The 17,830-nt window shown below is 50.0% G+C and overlaps 8 protein-coding genes across 8 annotated transcripts; 6 read left to right on the top strand and 2 right to left on the bottom strand.

Annotated features, from left to right (window-relative positions):
* The first annotated feature begins 363 nt into the window (after nucleotides 1–363).
* On the top strand, nucleotides 364–4,470 carry PV06_00741 (uncharacterized protein). The gene is made up of 2 exons (XM_016401285.1): nucleotides 364–3,634; nucleotides 3,717–4,470. Exons 1-2 carry the CDS (start codon nucleotides 3,110–3,112, stop codon nucleotides 3,819–3,821), a joined length of 630 nt encoding a protein of 209 aa, XP_016268338.1. The 5' UTR covers nucleotides 364–3,109; the 3' UTR covers nucleotides 3,822–4,470.
* A 655-nt stretch (nucleotides 4,471–5,125) lies between these two features.
* PV06_00740 (uncharacterized protein) lies at nucleotides 5,126–7,126 on the bottom strand. The gene has a single exon (XM_016401284.1). It carries the CDS (start codon nucleotides 6,898–6,900, stop codon nucleotides 5,521–5,523), a length of 1,380 nt encoding a protein of 459 aa, XP_016268337.1. The 5' UTR covers nucleotides 6,901–7,126; the 3' UTR covers nucleotides 5,126–5,520.
* Nucleotides 7,127–7,190: 64 nt separating this feature from the next.
* On the top strand, nucleotides 7,191–8,460 carry PV06_00739 (uncharacterized protein). Its single transcript, XM_016401283.1, has 2 exons — nucleotides 7,191–7,590; nucleotides 7,647–8,460. The coding sequence occupies exons 1-2, from the start codon at nucleotides 7,388–7,390 to the stop codon at nucleotides 8,011–8,013; spliced, it is 570 nt and encodes a 189-aa protein (XP_016268336.1). The 5' UTR covers nucleotides 7,191–7,387; the 3' UTR covers nucleotides 8,014–8,460.
* A 477-nt stretch (nucleotides 8,461–8,937) lies between these two features.
* On the top strand, nucleotides 8,938–10,319 carry PV06_00738 (uncharacterized protein). The gene is made up of 2 exons (XM_016401282.1): nucleotides 8,938–9,383; nucleotides 9,469–10,319. The coding sequence occupies exons 1-2, from the start codon at nucleotides 9,212–9,214 to the stop codon at nucleotides 9,720–9,722; spliced, it is 426 nt and encodes a 141-aa protein (XP_016268335.1). The 5' UTR covers nucleotides 8,938–9,211; the 3' UTR covers nucleotides 9,723–10,319.
* Nucleotides 9,803–10,920, bottom strand: PV06_00737 (uncharacterized protein). The gene is made up of 2 exons (XM_016401281.1): nucleotides 10,680–10,920; nucleotides 9,803–10,610 (listed from the first exon to the last, which is right to left on the bottom strand). Exons 1-2 carry the CDS (start codon nucleotides 10,734–10,736, stop codon nucleotides 10,356–10,358), a joined length of 312 nt encoding a protein of 103 aa, XP_016268334.1. The 5' UTR covers nucleotides 10,737–10,920; the 3' UTR covers nucleotides 9,803–10,355.
* Nucleotides 10,921–12,591: 1,671 nt separating this feature from the next.
* Nucleotides 12,592–13,434, top strand: PV06_00736 (uncharacterized protein; the record flags this gene model as incomplete). The annotated part of the gene is made up of 1 exon (XM_016401280.1): nucleotides 12,592–13,434. One exon carries the CDS (start codon nucleotides 12,592–12,594, stop codon nucleotides 13,432–13,434), a length of 843 nt encoding a protein of 280 aa, XP_016268333.1.
* An 819-nt stretch (nucleotides 13,435–14,253) lies between these two features.
* Nucleotides 14,254–15,120, top strand: PV06_00735 (uncharacterized protein; the record flags this gene model as incomplete). The annotated part of the gene is made up of 1 exon (XM_016401279.1): nucleotides 14,254–15,120. The coding sequence occupies one exon, from the start codon at nucleotides 14,254–14,256 to the stop codon at nucleotides 15,118–15,120; it is 867 nt and encodes a 288-aa protein (XP_016268332.1).
* A 438-nt stretch (nucleotides 15,121–15,558) lies between these two features.
* On the top strand, nucleotides 15,559–15,963 carry PV06_00734 (uncharacterized protein; the record flags this gene model as incomplete). Its single annotated transcript, XM_016401278.1, has 1 exon — nucleotides 15,559–15,963. The coding sequence occupies one exon, from the start codon at nucleotides 15,559–15,561 to the stop codon at nucleotides 15,961–15,963; it is 405 nt and encodes a 134-aa protein (XP_016268331.1).
* Between the last annotated feature and the right edge of the window lie 1,867 nt (nucleotides 15,964–17,830).

Raw genomic sequence — 17,830 nt, 5'->3', positions numbered from 1 at the left:
AGAGAGAGAGAGAGAGAGAGAGAGAGAGAGAGAGAGAGAGAGAGAGAGAGAGAGACAGAGAGAGGGAGGGAGGGAGGGAGGGAGGGAGGCAGGGATCACCTATCCCACACTGGGGATAGATGTTGATCATCCATGCTCTTATCTCTCAAGGTTCCGAGGCCCGTCAATGCTGTTGTTTTCTTCGATAAAGCGAAAACGTCAGACGCGAAAGGAACTTAATTTCCCAGGATTGGACCTTTACTTTTATTCTTATCAATGATACGAGGTCAGGGTAACCTGCTGAAAGCCAAAGGCGAGTGAGGAAGAAGCACACACGCCTTATCTCGCGAGAAAGCTCTTGAAGAAGGCGATGGGGGGGGGGGGGGGGGGGGGCAGACACGCCTCGTCTTTGTCTTCTCGGCAACGTCAACCGACAACAGATCTGGGGCTATCCGATTGCCCCGGCATTCGCCAAGTGTGATTTTTCAAAAGAGGAACTTTGAAAGTGGTTATTAGGCGAGTACGAGAAATCTACTTTGAAGCCAGGACGTTTTCTTTTCTTTTTCTTCGCAGAACGTGTCCTCGCCCATAGGTACGGGCGACCGGGTGGCTTGATGAGAAAGAACCAAACAAAAAGGGTGTTTGTTGGAGCGTTGCTCGTGTGGTGTACCACCTTGTCGAGGGGATATTCTTGGACGGCTTGTGTGTAATGAAGAAAAGGCCAGATGGAATGAATAATCATGATTGACATTGTTCAACGAGCCGAGAGTCAACCTTTCATTGGCCTTTTTTTGATCGTTTAAAAAAAGAAGGTGTGGTGGACGTGCCCTCAAGTCCACTAGTTCAGTGAGGCTGTTTTTCCTCTTGTTTTTATCATGATCGAGACACCTCGCGTAGAAGAGAAGCAGAAAAAAGCACGTACCACTCGTCGTGGCTATTCAAACTCACTCAACCAGCCTTCGAGATTGTGATTCGTATGCGGGGGACTGGTTTAGGATCATAATGCGGGGCTAATGGTAGTGGTGGTGGGTGGTGGTGGTGGTAGTGGGTGGTCATGACGATGAATGAGTGATTCACTTTGACGTATCTTACTTGAATAGTGATGAAGCTCGCCTCGCTTGAATCTCTTCAGTCATCCTCTTCTAATTCACATGTGCCATGTGCGCGCGTAGCGTACGTGGTTGAGGTGGGTAAGATACTTGTTGAATGTAAAATTACTCGGTACGGAGTACTTCTTTCGAAGGACCCAAGACATTTCATGACCAGAGCTATCCACATACGTACTCTCGCCGTCCGTCGAAGAGGAGAAAGCACGCAATTCATCAACCTCCAAGCGGCTAATCTCCTGTACAGTACTCCGTATGTTACGACGAGATACGGATAGCTGAGGTGGATTTGATTTGAATGATCGATATCGTCAACCGGATAAGATTGTGCCGTTTTCACACAAGCTTATCAAGCTAATAAGGATCCGTACTGTAATATCCAACCGACGGGGAACGGGAATGGGATTGTCAGGTTACTTACTCGCGTATGGGGCCGTGTCGAGAAATCTATTTTTGTCAACAAGTACAGTAGACAACAAGTTCTCTGCCGTGTTTTCCCTGAGTTATTGGTGTCTACAATACTATGGCCCGCCCATCCCTAAGTAGTCACATGGACTTTCGCGATGCTTGGTTGGACTCTGAACGGGAGGTACGGAGTCCTGTATGTCTACCCCAGATCCAAACAGGCTTGGTGTTTCTCGCCGTTCTGTTTGGTGTGCGTTTCTTTCCCCTTGGGGGCGGACCCTGAACCTGCAATTTTCTTTCGTAACAGGAGACATATCTTGGCTCTCGCCGTGACTTGTTATATACGGAGAGTAACGGTCCTGCATTCAATCTGTGGGCCAAAGAGAGATGAGGGGACGAGGATGTGTGGCACAGCCTCAGCCTGATTATTCTTCAAGAAGATTGCTTCTTTGCCTTTGTTCTCTGTCTTTTTGTCGGGTGGCTGATTCTAGATGTTGGTCTGTATGTCTGCATTTTGCCGGCGCCACAAACAAATATGACGATGTACGCGGATACGTCGGTACGGAGTACGTCCCTCCGTTTATAGATCAAGCAAGAGAGTCAAAAGAGTACTGCACACGGAGAGCACGAGTAGTTGCTCAAGCTCTTCCACCCAAGCTGTCTACTTTCGCTTGTAGCAACTAAACACGGCGATCGAAATGCTTCGATGGTCTCCATCTTAAGGCCACCTGCAAATGAGATGTGATTGTGAGATGAAAGGTCCTCAAGGCATCTGCCGCCCGGATCCACTTTGGGTCTGCGCCCCCGGGTCCCTTTGCAAGTTGGTGCTCTCTCTCTCTCTCTCTCTCGTTCAGCCCGGTTGGAAAAAAGGCAAAAAAGCAAAGCGCTGGCCCCCTTCCTCCTCATCAAGCTCCAATCACAAGCTTTTGTGACTGGCTACAAGCAACAAACGTGGCTTGCACCGACCGGCAGCTAAGGGCGTCTGGTAAACACCATGATGGGAGGAGGGCCAGAAGGTCGCATCAACGTCTCTGAAGACCTTTTGCTTTGCGTTAATGTCTCACCACCCGTCAAGCTGCAGGGCAGGATTCACACCTCGTGGCCTATTTTCTACTGCCGAGACGTCCTCGTATTGGTTACGCGACCCAGACGGTGAGGCCCTTCTCTCGTGTTTACCCGTGTTTATTTACGGTAGCTTCCCGTGAAGTCACCAGGCGGTAGGGGAAGATGGTTTCGATGGATCACCCTTGTTCAGCCTCATGTCCAACCGGACACTAACTTGCCCTTGGAACACGGCAAGCAGGTGTTGTGACGGGACCTGTCAACCGGTCTAGCGACCTGAACGTTTCGTTACCACTCCCGGCGACTGGGGTGTGTGTCTCCAGAGCAATCTCCCACCTGACGATGATATATCCACACTCTTACCGGTTTGTCCTTAATACTCCCCGTATGTATGTATGCTCTGCTGCCCTCCTCTCTGTATTCTTCCTACTATACTCTCGCTTTTTTGTATTCTGGCAACCATCTCTCGCCGCAGTCACTCGCTTATACCTCGTCGTCGTCACTCACCTACCCATCACCTCTAACTTACTCCGTAATATCAACACACCACCTTCAAGATGAAGTCGGTTGCTGCTTTCGCCATGCTGGCTGGCCTCGTCGCCGCATACCCCGGAGAGGTCCTCCGCAAGCGAGCCCTGACAGAGCGCGACAGCGGCTGTCCTCGAGACCTGACGCCCGGTCAATTCGAGTTCCCTCACTACATCACCCAGATCTCCAAGAATGAGCCCGACAAGTCGTTCGGCCCTCAGTACAACGGCGTCTTCACCCCCAACGACATCGCCTCCATCTTCAGCTTCGACGTGCCCGCCGACCGCGCCGACGCCAACTGCACCCTCGAGTTCATCTTCCCCCTCAAGTCGCAACTCAAGACCTCCAACTTTGACTACGAGGGTGGTGGCTCGTTCTTCTTCACCGGCTACAACCCAGGCAGCTGCCCCGGTCCCCAGACCACCTGGAACAACCAGCCCGCCCCTGGTCCTTTCCCACCTTTCCCTCCCATCCACATGGAGCCCGGCAATGCATACACCATCGATGTCGGTCCTTGCTTCGTCGGTGCCGGTACATGCGTCGCTGGCATGACCGTAAGTCTTTTGACATCTTCCCCAGTATCTTTCTGTATCTCTTGAAGATCAGCCAAAACGCTAACACTGGCCCCCCCCCTAGTCCACCAACGACACCAACTTCTGGTTCTTCCAGGACCAAGATGAGTGCCCCATTGGTATCTACACCGCGTACGAGTACGGTCTCCCCGCTGCTGCACACCCATAAGTGTGTAGACAAATGCATTTGTCTTTTTCGTTTTGAGAGAGCATGAGAGGGGAAGGGGGTGGAAGACGTGGGCCATGAGGGAAGCCCAAACGTTGCACGAAAATGCACTCTTTCCTTTCTGTCGCACGTGGCCCGGCCAAGGGTATATTTTCGTGCAACGTTTTGGTGAAACATGAAGTCAATGGCACCACGTGGGATTGATTTCGTGGGAACTTGACCACCGGACAACAACAGCAACAACAAACCAAAAAAGGCGTTTCTTTTCTCGATTCTCCATCGCCCGCCATCAACACAATCACTTTCTTCGATATTCACCGCCTCCCCCCTTCCCAGACATGTCAATTCAAAAAAGGAAGTTTTTCCCAGAGTTTCACACACAAGTCACTCACGGTTTTGACCTTTTTGGACTGGTCTACGCACCTTGGAACCTGGCATACCAGCACACACACAAAATTGGGGGAGATCGTTGGTGTACACACATCCAAAGGGGCAATCTAGCAATTTTTATGATCAAATCTTTTTTATTGCTGCTGTTGTTGTTTCGTATCTCTCTTTCCAAAGCGCGCGTTTTGGGGGCATGCATCAATCAATCATCTCACGTACCATTACCTACCTATACTTAATATGAACACACATCTTGACGGAGTAATTACTTTGTTTTCTTTTGCTCTGACGATATTGAAACACCGCATAAAATGATATTAAAGTACTGTACCCCGTACTCCACAGCAGTAGTTATAAATCCGACTCGAGGAGCCAGGTTTGAGTACTCTGTAGTCTGTGGTATACAAAACACACATCGAAAGAAAGGGCAAATGTCTCCCAAGGGCTGGCCGTTCATGGTAACACAAACAAAGCAGTACTACTCGTTAGAATCGCTTTGGACAGTCCAGATGACGACGGAGGTGTGCCAAAGAGAAGGGGGTCACTGCTCCATAAACAAAAACAACCTTCCGAACCCATGTTTTGACAGGTGGCTGACATTATGTCGGTGTAACCGACACCCTCCGTAACAGTTTGCAAAGAGCCAACGACAAAAAAAATACTCAACGTGTGTATGCCGTGTCAAAAGGGTAGAAACTCTTGGCCTTACTCAAAGGAAAGGGATATAGATCACAAGGCTAGAAGATATATATACGGCGGGAGGACTGGGTTCAAACGAAGAGGCACATCGACAGTAACTCGTGCATCATGTAAAAATATAATCAAAATAAACACCGCGTTTTGTCACGGATACTTCACGTACACAAACAACCACATTCAGTATCCCGCACTCTGAGTAAGCTAGGTAAGACATGTAGACGTTATCCAAGGTGTACAGACCGACTTTCCCATTGAGGACCTAAAATATACTACGATATCTTTCTTTTGTCAGGACCAAAAGGGCACCTCTAGAGTCAAAGGTTACTGTAGGTATATTCTCTTTTTGTTCTCTCTCCAATAACAAGAAAGCAACAGCCTCCAATGCTAAACCGATACGTCTTTTTGCCCGTTCTTTTCTCTCCTTCTTTCTCTTCCATCAACCCCCCAATGCTTGCTTTAGTACACAGAAGAGTAGAATTCCCAACACACAACGAACAAAAAAAAGGGTCCTTTAGTCGTACTCGTACTCCATGCTCTAATTACTCATCAAAAGGAGAAAGGAAACAAAAAACCCACAACGCACGAATAACGGACAAACAACGACCGACCAGTAATCTCACGACGGTACCGAAACTTCTGGTGATGGTAATGGTGGTGGTTTCTTCTTCGCCGTCAGGTCCACATCCATAGTCAGACCCCATCGGTCGGCGAATCCCTCACAAACTTCCTGGCACGTCTTTGCGGCCTGACGGGTTCGACACCGCCGATCCCAGTCGCCCGCCTGAATCAACATGATGCTGTTCTCCACCAGCTCGTCCTCGACGTTCATGTCCTCGACCATATCGCGCACAGACTTGAGTTTCCGCGTGGCGGCGTTGGCGGCCAGCCGTGACTCTTGCAGGAGGTCTGTGAGCGAGCGAAGTGTCTGGCTCAACTCGTCCGTCTGTGAGGCGAGGATCTGCAAGGAGAGCAACGGATTCTGGGGGCGCAGGAACGGCAAGGTCGAGTTGAGCTCCCTGATCTCCTCCAGGAGGACGTCTATCATCTCTTCCGGGAGGTGCAGGATCCCTCCGTACATGAGCGAGTGGCTCTGCGTGAACAGGTCCCGGGTTTTGTTGGTGCGATGCGACGCCATCGACGCATACGCCGTGATCAACCGCGTGACTCCGTACTCGATGTTTCCTTGCGGGCCGAGATCTTTCAACCCCTTGACGGTCCGTTTGATCGTTCCACCACCTTCACTCACTGCGTCCTCTGGGTTCACGCACATGCGGGTCAACTTCTGGATGTCGTGAATCCGTTTTCGAAGAATCGGCGAGAGCGTCGCTTCTTCTTCTTCGTCCGCGTCTGACTCGGGCCCGTAATCCGAGCCATCGTAGGCGGACTCGTGTCTCTGGTGTCCTCTCTTCGGGTGTGTAGGTGACCGCAGTTCGATGGCTTGCGACGACGGTACTTGCAAGGCCGGCGAGGCTCCGTCGTACTGCGCCGGATGCGGACTCTGCACCACCATGCCAAAGCCGAAGTCGTGCATGTCGTTGATGGCGTAGGGACTCTGAAGCCCATGCAAGGAGTGATCTTGCTCCACGTCACCTTCTCTCAATCCTTCCAAGAAATTCGATTCGCCTTCTTCTTCTTCTCCGTCGTCCCAGGCTTGTTCTAGCTCGTCGGCCAGGTTCCCGAGCCCGTTCTCGCCTTGTTCCAAACTCCGAGCACTGTGTATGCTTGTGCGGCTCGCCCTGCGCTGTATGGAAAGTGAAGGTGGTCTCGAGGATTTGGCCGACATGGGTCGCGGCGTCATGGGAGATCGTGGCTGGTAGGATGTCTGCGAGGTGCGCGACGATCGTCTGGAATAGGCCGTGCCATTGGTCGTTCCGCTCGTGTATGGACTCGTCGAAATCGTTTCATGGGAAAGGGAATCGACACTTGATAGTCTGAGCGACCTGCGCTTTCGCGAAGAAGGCGTCGTAGGGGAGACTGGCGGAGATGTCACCGTCATGGTCTATCCGTAAATGCGCGAAAGTGCATAATATGCAAGGACAAAAAAGACTACAAAACTCGAAAGAGTCCGAGGGGGGCATGCGAGAATATATTCATGAGCAAGAAAGCATGCAGGGTGTGTGATGGTGGAGTCTTCAAGAAAGTAAAGCATCCATCACCGTTGATGTTGAGGTTGTCTAAATCGGCTGCGACGAACGCTGTTGTATGGCGAACCTCAATATACGGCCTTGTCGTACCTTTATTTAGCCCCAATTTCACTGGCACACGGAACGGCTCGTTTCGTATTTTCACCAGCAAACCCCTCAATATTCGGACAGACTTTTTAAATCGCCCTCGTTGTCCTAGGCATCACCCAAGGTTGACTTTTGTTCTCTGCTGGTACTTCGTATATGCCTGAGGTGTACGACCGAGGCCAGTCGACTGCGGCACCGTCTGCGCTAGATTCATCAGCTGAACTCGGAAAAATATAAATCAATCGATCTGCCATGCCTATCATCCGAAGAGTCCAGCCGTCAGATCTACTGCATCTTAACCTATGCAACCTGGATCCATATACTGAAAATTACGACTTGAATTTCTACCTGACCTACTTGATGAGATGGCCTTCGTTATTTCAGTGTATCGAAGAGCACGGTCAGATTGTAGGGTACATCATCGGGAAAGTTGAAACATCACCCGCACAATTACAGTAAGTTCATTCGACTTATTCTTTTAGCTGAAGCCATGCCTGAAGAATCTATCCAGAGGCACACCACACTTCCTGCCATGGCATGGCCATATCACGGCTCTGTCAATAGCACCGCAATACCGGAGGCTCGGATATGGCAAGCTTCTGAGCGAGTCTCTTGAAAAGGCTTGCAATGCACAGAACGCCTGGTTCGTAGATCTTTTTGTACGGAAAAGTAATACGAATGCCATCAAAATGTACGAAACCATGGGTTATTCGACCTACCGTACCGTGGTCAGATACTATGCGGATGACCCGACAGGCGTTTCTCAGGATGGGGAGGATGCCCTGGACATGCGAAAACCTCTGGACAGGGACAAGGACCGAATCCACGTCAGAGAGAACGGTGAAAATTTCAAGGTTGACCCAGAGGATGTTTTTTGAGCACCTTCTAAGCAACAATCGATGGCCCGGACTGACACAGACACATATAGCCTGTTTGGGTCTGATCGAGGTGAACATGTTGGACGGTCTCGGAAGACAAAACGACACCCGATCCGAGCCGGGGGGATTGTCATACTCGATAAGTTTATGCAGGTTGGCCCTCATTCGGTCTGTCAGAGGCATCCATAAGCGCCGAGCAGTGTCATGCCCTCTGTATGTTGTGAGATTGGGAAAAAGCCACATAGCGATGGAGTCCAGAGGTCATCAAGGCCGATCATAATCGGTAGGGACCTCACAGGGTGTACCATGTGCCATTGAAAGGCCCCTTGCGCATCTTTGAGCGGCTGCCTACTGTACATATGATTGATGAACAAAGAAGACAACACTATAGAATCAGAATCAGGATCGGTCTAGACTGGCTTTTGCATGTTTATTAGGTGTTTGCTGATGTTTCGGGCCGCTAGATTGGCATGTGTTTGCTTTGTGCGAATGAGATCAAAGACCTGGCCGGACTTCGGTTCGCTCTCATGCAAGATAAAAGATGGACTCCGAGTCGCGTCCTTGGCCACGCGCGCGGAATGAGAAACATGCAGATGCGTTCGCTGGCGAAGGATTCTCTGGGATAGGAAGTCGAAGTGACTGAAGTAAAACAGCCACGCAGGAGGAGAGATTAATGGGTAGTTGGTAGTAATGGGTACCTAGTCAGGCATCTATCTCTACGTGTACAAGAATTCATTGTAGATCTAGGTCCTGTTTGTACAATATTGTACATACAGTATACTGGCTTTAAAAATAAAGAATCATAACTTCTCCGTAATTAATTCTCGTCAATTGAGGGTCCTTTTTTAAAGCAGCGATCACCGAATCCAAGTTGATTTCTGCTCCAATCTCAGCCCGACTCCTTTCTTCACCCTAATCGTGGCGGCCCCGACAAACACACCTACTACACCAAACTCGTATCTTTAACTGTACTCTCACGAATTCACCCAATCCGAACCACGTTCGCACCTGAACGCCTCCCCCCTTGCCCTCCTACGCCTGCCCGCCTTGTCGCTCGTTTTGATTTGGCTTGATTGCGGGATCGGACCCGTCTTTTCCGTCCTTGATATTCCAATCTCCAGACGTCTTTCTGCCCTTCACCTAAAATCAGGCAAAAGCAATCTTCGAATCCTGTCAACAGCACAGACAACGCGCATACATGCCCATGCCGACGCTCACCGTCAACAACATGTCCGGCCACTCCAAAGCCACCCGAGAGAACAAATCCTCGTACCTGTCGTCCTTTGTGCGATGGCTGCAGTTGAAAAAGTATCAGTACGAGGTGACCTTCTCACTGTACATGCTCACGCCGACCGAGAAATTCGTCTTCAGTATGCGCCGCCCACCCTTTGGGGACCGACGACTCCCACGCTTCTTTCCTCTGTTTCTTGCGATGGGCTAATCCGTTTTTTCCAGACTTTATACTCTTCATGCTCGTCTCTCTCCTCGTCACCGCAGCCTACTACTATCTCCCCGACCATGTCTTCCTCATCTACAACCGTGTATGGTATTATCTGCAGGGTGAACTCGCCTATTCAGCTGTAGCTGGAGGAGGAAACCAGAGCGTTTACCTCACTGCAGGGTCTAGAAGTACTGCGGATGGCTTGACGGCGTTATCGAGCTCACGATCCCTCGTCGGTTCCGTCACGACCGCTGCGAAAGAATTGTGAAATGAGATACTGTTGGTGACGTGAATTCTATACTTTTTTTCTGGTCCAAAAGAGGGAAAACAATCAATCGGAGAATGCATGGACAACATGGGCGTTGGTAGTGATGTTTTCAATAATACTACAACTGTCTGCCTTTTGAGATATGTGATAATACAAGAATCATGAAGCTCTTCATCCTCGAGCTCAAAAATTCATCCCCATGCGCGATGGTCGTCTCTCTGCAGGTGTTTGCGTAGACATAACTTTGTTACGCCGCCGGCACGATATGAGCCTGGGTTGAGTGGAGTAAATATCACTTTCCCTCCCTACGCTTTGGACGCTTTCCCTTCGCATACTCGATGCGATTGTCAGTGTACTCTCCTCGGGAAGCCACGTTACACGCGCTCGAGGCGCGTATACATCACCTGGTCATCGTTTAGGGTTGTCGCAAGATGCGGTATGACGTTCAATGCCCTGCGAAAGGGGTCTCAAAGTGATCCCGCTGGACGTTCTCGACCAGGAGCTGAAGGGGTTTGGGACGGAGGGAGACGGGTATCGAGAGCCCCGGGCTCTTTTGCATTGATCTGCTCTCCCTTTCAAGTCGTATTCACATTTTAGACTCTAGACCTTTGAACTATTGCATCAAGTCTTCTCTTATGGCGACGGGTTTTGCTGTTGCTGCTGATCCGAGGACGCCGCCGCCGCCTGCGCCTGCGCCGCCTTCCATTCGTTCTGCCTCTTCATGTTCTCGCGTATTCGCTGTACTTCGGCCTCGAGTTCGTCCTTTTCAAACGGGATTTTGTGGCTCTGTTCTTGCGTCGGCCAAAACCCGCGCACGGAGAATCGGTTTTCCAGGTTCGTGCCAAAGTAGTACATGTATCCAATGGGGAAGGCGAGGTACATTCCAAACTTTTGGTGTCGTCGACATGTTAGCCCAGGAACAACATTGAACAAAGTTCAAAACATTGACAAAATTACCTTGAAGACTTCGAGGTTCGTCCCGCGGAGAGACCGCAGGATGTAGTTGAACACCATTTTCCGTCCACTCGCGGAGACTCTCTGTTCCTGTTTACTGATGTGTCTTGTGTAATGCAACCACCAGCAAGGATTGATACGGGCCTCAGATTTATCCAGTCGCTGGTATATTGCAGAGAATGATTGTCCCCCCAAACCGTAAAATCCGCTGTGCTTTGGCTGTATACTGTACTTTCTAGAAAATTAAAAGGACTGCTCTGGGAAAAACAGCTCGCCCGGGTGGTGGTGTGCTCGCTCAGATGTAACTAGTCGTACCCATGCCGCTTTTACTGTACTTCTAAGACCACACCCCACGCCACTTGACCTTCGATCGATAGCTCCCCGTACGAGCACACTCTCAAACATACCTAGATACAGTCAACTTGTTTATTGGGTCATTTACAATCTCCCCTTGCGGTCATAGCGTGGTTCGCACTCTCTCAACGCCGGTGCTCTACAATCTATGAGTTTGACCATCCGCGACGCTGGCCCGGGAATGCTCCGTACACAACACAAGGCACACCGCAATATGCTGAACGTGCAAGTGGAATCAAGGCGGGCGATCATATCAGGTCCTTGGAAAATCGTCTTCACGCACTTGAATCTCTTTCCTCTGGCTAATTCAAAACGAGGTCGACCATCTATCGGTCGACGCTCCGTCGACAAGAACTGACCTGCGCTGAGAGAGATGAATTCCCTCTCTTTTGAGGCTCTCCATCCAAGGAGTGCCCAAGTGTTTCTCGAGGTCTGGTGGATTGTGAAATCAAGAGACCCCTTCTTAGATGGTATGTGTAAGTCGAACCACAATAGCCCGCCACGGTGTCAGTCAACAACATATTTGATGGCATACCTTTTCAGTAAACCTGTGCTTCGCCCGACTCTTCAATCATGACGCGGGAATAACCTGTCCCCAAAACCGGTGAGTTAGCCACCGTTCTTTCTCTTATGACATCCCGCAATCCAGTCGAGGCACTATCGGTGTCGAGGCCGTGACCCAAATTAAGCCCTTGCTTGAGCTCCTCGGGGCTGAACCTGGCAGCTAGACTTTGAGGTTGCTAGTCGACTTGCCGAAACTATTCAACGAGAATTATCCCGATAAGGCCGTCGTCTATAATATGAACTGGTCTTTCAACTGGACTGGGTCCATGAGTTTGGAGGAATTCAAGAGTGCTTCACGGCCGATATCGCATAGTGCGACTCTGTGCTCGAAAGTGTCTCGTTGGCAAGGGTTCCGGTCTACTGTGGAAATGGCACCCGAGCGGTCCCGTCGGTTTCAAAAAGGAAGGGATGTTGACATAGGTGAAATGGGCTTGGGATTCACGGGTTAGTGCACCAGAAATGGAGCGGAATCGAACATGCACAGTGGCTGTTGGATCGTGTACGCAGTTGCAAATAGCACGATGAAAACGAATAGGTCAGATAGTACCGCGGCTCAATGTCCGTAGACCGCCAAACAACCTCCCTACAGGTTCCTGGTTTGAAGTCGTTCTTCCCTGCCTGTTGCGCTTTATAGTTGAATGTCGAAAGAGCCGCAAGGCTGAGATCGCTGGCGAGGCTGAACTCCCGTTCCCCAAGCGGAAACAAGTTGTCACTGAACGCTGAGATTGAACCTCGGTTCAGCCGGTATTTCTGATCTCCAGAATCTCCTTCTCCGCAGATTCTCAGCCCTCGCCAATTGATTACTGTTCAATCCAGGTACTGATCCTGCTTGTTGAGAAACTGGATAACCGAGGGATCCTTGGAAGTCACCTATATCCTCACATTGCCTCTCCTGCTTTTCTATATCTCGTCCTGCGCCGTGTCCATTCCCTTTGATAGAACAAACGAACTCGACTGTCTCCCTCCCTCTACAAATCATTCGTTGACTGCTACCACAATGTCTACCATGGCGAGCCCCGAAGAAGCGGTTCTCTACCGCAAACAAGGCCGCGTGGCCATCATCACGCTCTCGCAGCCCAAAAAGCTCAATGCCATGACCCAAGCCTATTACTACCGCATCTCTTGCCTGCTGCGCGAAATCGCCGAAGATCCAGAAATCACCATCACCCTGCTCACTGGATCAGGGCGCTTCTTCTCGGCCGGAGCAAACGTGACGACGACACGACCTGGTGTGGGACCGGGTATAAGCAAAGATCAAGCACGGAATGACATACTCAAAGGCTTTGTGAGCAACAACCTCGACATCACCAGGAGTTTCTACACACATCCCAAGATCCTCGTGGCTGCACTGAACGGTCCGGCCGTCGGTCTTTCAGCGGCAGTGCTGGGTTTCTGCGATTTTGTGTACGCGACGCCACATACGTTCCTGCTCACGCCCTTCTCGTCGCTCGGTTTGGTGGCCGAGGGCGGCGCGAGTATCGGGCTCGTGCAACGTCTGGGTCTGGCGAAGGCCAATGAGGCGCTTATCATGTCGAGAAAGATCCCGTGCGAGGAGTTGGTAGCATGTGGCTTCATAACCAAAGTGTTTAGTGGAAAGGACCAGAACGACAGCGACGGTTTCTTGAAGCAAGTCTTGGACGAGGTCCAGGATAAGCTCGGCGAGCACTTGAATCAGGAGAGTCTGATCAAGATCAAGGAACTGATCCGGAGGCCCTTCCTCGAGACATTGGAGGCTCAAGGCGTCAGGGAAGTCATGGAAGGCATGGCGAGATTCGTAAAGGGTGCGCCGCAGGAAGAGTTCCGAAAACTCGCCAGTGGAGAGAAGAGGCACAAGTTGTAAACATGTAGCTCGGTCAGTTGAATCAATCAGTACAAAATGAAATTCGGGTTGCACGAAACATAGCCAGCTCCTGTCACAGACTCGAGGAAAACACACGTCTGGCTTACCAGGTAAAAGCGACTGCCTGGGCAAGCCGTCCTGTAGGAAGAATGTGCTTAGAATGGCAAGAAGACCATGAGCAAACGGCAGGTAATGTTCTTCTCCTTAGAGCGTGGCCAGATACCTTAGCGTCCACAATGTAAGCGTTTGTAACACGGAATGAGATCTGGGTCATAAGCTAAGAAAGTTACGAGAACTTGCTCGTGCTGTCAGTTTGGAGGCTTGATGCTGCACATGGTGTAATCTTGATCCTTCCCGGGTAGGAAACAATGCCACTTTAGAGACCTGTCAGCTGGACTTCTTCTTTGGGAGGGAAATCGTCGCCGTTGTGTGATGGAAATCAGGCCGTTTTTAAAAATGTTGAAGGACCTCCGCCGCTTTTGTCGTTATGACGCGTCAGTGATTGAGTAAACTGTGACACCTAGTTCGACACCCAATCCATATAGCAGTGTGACAGCAAACTCACACCCTGTCCCCATCAGCGACTGGGTTAGTAAGATGACGACCAATATGGGAAACGGCGTCTATGTATCGCTCGTTGCTGAGCGTGGCTTTGACGATGGCGGCACTCGAAAAAGGTAGGTATATAGACCCAAGAGGGTTGCTCTTGATCCTTTGATATTCGACATTCATCCAGAGAGTGATTTACACATCCTTACCTTGGACTCCAAATCAACTTCCGAAAGTGACGACCACCACTATCTTAAAGCAACCGTCAATATGTACACCACCTTACCCAATGGAATCCGCGTCTTCTATCGCGAGGCCGGCTCGGCTTCAAATCCAACCGTCCTTCTGCTTCATGGCTTCCCTGCCTCATCTTTCCAATATCGAAACCTCATGCTCATCCTCGCCGAAAAGTATCATGTAATCGCGCCCGATCTGCCTGGGTTCGGCTTCACCGAAGTCCCAGAAAAGCTGAACTTCAAGTATACATTCGCCAACATTGCGACGACGATTGGATCGTTCCTTGATGTCCTGAAGATATCCAAGTTCGCAGTGTACGTCTTCGATTATGGAGCTCCCACAGGCTTCCGACTTGCACTGGAACGCCCCCAAGCGATCACTGCCGTCATAACTCAAAACGGAAATGCATACGAGGAAGGCTTGAGTTCTTTTTGGGATCCATTACGCCAACTCTGGGCCACTTCTGACCCCGATCAAGAGAGGTCGATTCGACAAGCAGTCAGTGGAGCAGTTCTTAGCTTGGAGGCGACGAAGAGTCAGTATCTGCATGGCGAGCCTGACGCAGATAAGATTGACGATCCGGTGACCTATCACCTCGACTATGCGTTGTTGTCCCGCTCTGGAAACAAAGAGATTCAGCTCGACTTGTTCAAGGACTATGGAACCAACGTGGCCTTGTATCCAAAGTTTCAGGAGTATTTGCGTACCAGCCAGGTTCCTGTTCTGGCAGTATGGGGCAAGAACGACATCATCTTCCCACCAGCTGGAGCCGAAGCGTTCAAGAGAGACGCGAAGAAATTAAAGCTTGTCTTATTGGATGGTGGTCATTTCCTGGTCGAGAGTCATACCAAGGAAGTTGGGAGGCTGATGCTGGAGTTCCTTGACGAACATAAGATATGAGAGCTGGTTCTTGGCAATCGGACGTTCTGAGCCTAGTAGTTGTTGAAGTATCTACGGAATATTTAGTAAGCAATTCATCTGCTTTTTCTATCCATCTGATTTGTAACCTTGGGGGATGTTCTGACCTTGGAGCAGATGGCCAATTCTGATTCGCAAACAAGACAGCGTTGACCACCGCCAACGGCCAGGACGATTGGTGACTTGCTGGCTGATCTCCGGTACATTAGTTCAGTGATGCTAAAGAATGCTGCAGCTAACTGCTATAGGCCGATCTAGAACGTCTAGCTGACAAAGTCGCAGCGATGGTAACCCGTCGATAAAAGCCATCAATTTCATAGAGATGCCTACCTTAGGTAGACAAAGCGGTTGGGAACTATTCCAATACTGCTAGAAGGCCATCATAACGAATATACCTAGAAGATCTTGTGTTTTACAACCATGCCGGCTTCATTGAGAATCGAGATTTTCCCTTCTGATCTTCAGCGCATGATCGACTTTTACTCGAACGTATTGCAATTCCAGCTGCTCAAGCGCGAAGGTACATACGCCTACCTTCAGCGTGACAATATCTTCATCGGAGCCGTCGAAACACAATCGTCCGATACAGTCGAGCAGAAGAAGTTGTATCGTTCTCCGAATCAAGGAATTGAGCTTGTGTTTGCCGTGGACGATTTGGATCATGAGAGAGATGTCATCGTGAGCAAAGGCTGGTTGTTGGATGCTGATATTGCTATGCAGCCATGGGGATTGAAGGACTTGAGGCTGACGGATCCTGATGGCTACTATTTGAGAATCACCACACACAGTATCAATGGTGGACCAATTCGGGATGCATCACTATAGTTGTATTTTCACATGCCTTCAAATCGTCTTGAGACAATGTTGATGTGAAGTACGAGTTACGAGTGTTCCGTGAGCCGAACCGAACAGAATCCACGTCTCATCCTGCAAAAATGAACATGTGAGCGAATGCGTCATGCTGCCTCGCGGCCTGCTTTGTTACCTGCAGAGTAACTCAATTCGTCGTAGTCGTAATCACTCCCACCTGTTCAAGACAAATAGTGACGATGATGCTCGAGATCGTCATGATGAACTCACGATCGGTGTATGGGCGGACTCAAGATCCGAACCGCCAGATCGCGTACGAAGTGTGACGTAGCCAGTAAGATGCGATCGCGCCTCGTCGAGCCACAGACGAGTGGAGAAGGCTTGTGGCGGTGAAGCTGCTTTGATTGGCCAGTCGATGGCGGCATTGGCTCATGACATCAGAACAATATCGCATTTTCTGGCCGTGGACGTTGTGTCGCCTTGTCACCTGCCTCGACCACGTCATAAGCATTGAATGGCAGAGAACCTGAAACGGACTAGATGCTGGGTTCGAGCTCGGTTTGCCTCGGTGACCGTCATCTGAAGCAATCAGACAGCAGTACCGCCTGGAACCGGTGGGGTCAAAAGGGTGAGATGCGAGTAAGTGGCAGGAACATCGCGGGGCAATTCACTTGTCCAGGTAAAGGCAGCAGGCACGGAGCAGTTTGGAACTCTATCACCTGCTTGCAAGACTCGTATAAGTACCTCTTCTTCTCCCCCAATTCTCCTTTCATTTTTTCCCATCACCACAACCTCTCGAATCATCTTCAACCCAATCAAAACAGTCTTCCTTCTACCAAAGCAAATCAACACACCAACCCATCACAATGGATACCATCAAGAACACCGCCAAGTATGCCCAAATTACTCAACCTCACCGTGTTGGACTATCGTACTGACATAAGTCGCAGCTTCGTCTCTGACAAGGTCAACGAAGCCACCTCTGGTGCTTCCAAGGAGGCCAACAAGAACGTCGCCAAGGACTCCGATGCGTCTCTTGGAACTCGTGCTTCTGCCGCCAAGGACGCTGTCGGTGACAAGCTTGATGAGAGCAAGAGCTCCGTAAGTTGATCAAAGGCATCTTTCTTTGACAGCAACTAACAATCCTTGATAGGCATCTGCTGAGGGCAACAAGCAGGCTGCTACTCACTAAGCGTCTTAGACGATCGACTCGATCCACCATGTCTCCTTTGCTCAATTCTACCTAAAGATTCTTCAACACTCAATGGAGAAGTGGTCGGTTTCATGACAGTAATGAGCATTGAATACACCTGGCACGTTTTGCGGGTTTTATGAGCTTGGAACCTATGTATTTCTTACAGAACACGGACCCTTCATTAGGTAGTCCATCAATGATATCTTAATCAACCAAAACTAGTTTCGAGCTTTGTTCTCTTCTCGGAGCAATGTTGGTTAGAATGTGCTTCGCAACCAAAGATCTTGTAGCTATCTGTAAATGAGATAAGAGTGATCTCTGGCTCCTGTCGTCACGGGCTTGCTTCTCAATGGGAGGTGATTCGACCAAAGGTAGGACATATATCATATAGATACGTAGTCAATTTCGTAATTAACTAGCCGCCGCCTGCTACGATGTCGCCAGTGTTGAATCTCCATTGACTCTTTTTGTTCGCCGTGTAGTCAACACACTGCATACTGCCTATAGGAAGCTCACACCGATACACGCGCCAGTGAGATAAACTCTCGATATAGGCTAATCAGTTTCCAACCTTGAAACCCTTTTCTTCTAAAATCACATGGCAGAGTTCAAGGCTTCCTCATCATCGCCGACGAAGGATGTGCATACTCATATCTCAGCCTCGTCATACGGGCTGACAAGGCTGAA

The sequence above is a fragment of the Exophiala oligosperma genome (genome assembly GCF_000835515.1).
Source record: "Exophiala oligosperma strain CBS 72588 unplaced genomic scaffold supercont1.1, whole genome shotgun sequence".
In the NCBI taxonomy this organism is placed as follows: domain Eukaryota; kingdom Fungi; phylum Ascomycota; class Eurotiomycetes; order Chaetothyriales; family Herpotrichiellaceae; genus Exophiala; species Exophiala oligosperma.
Note: the sequence above shows the minus strand (reverse complement) of the source record. Positions and strands in the feature narration are given on the sequence as shown.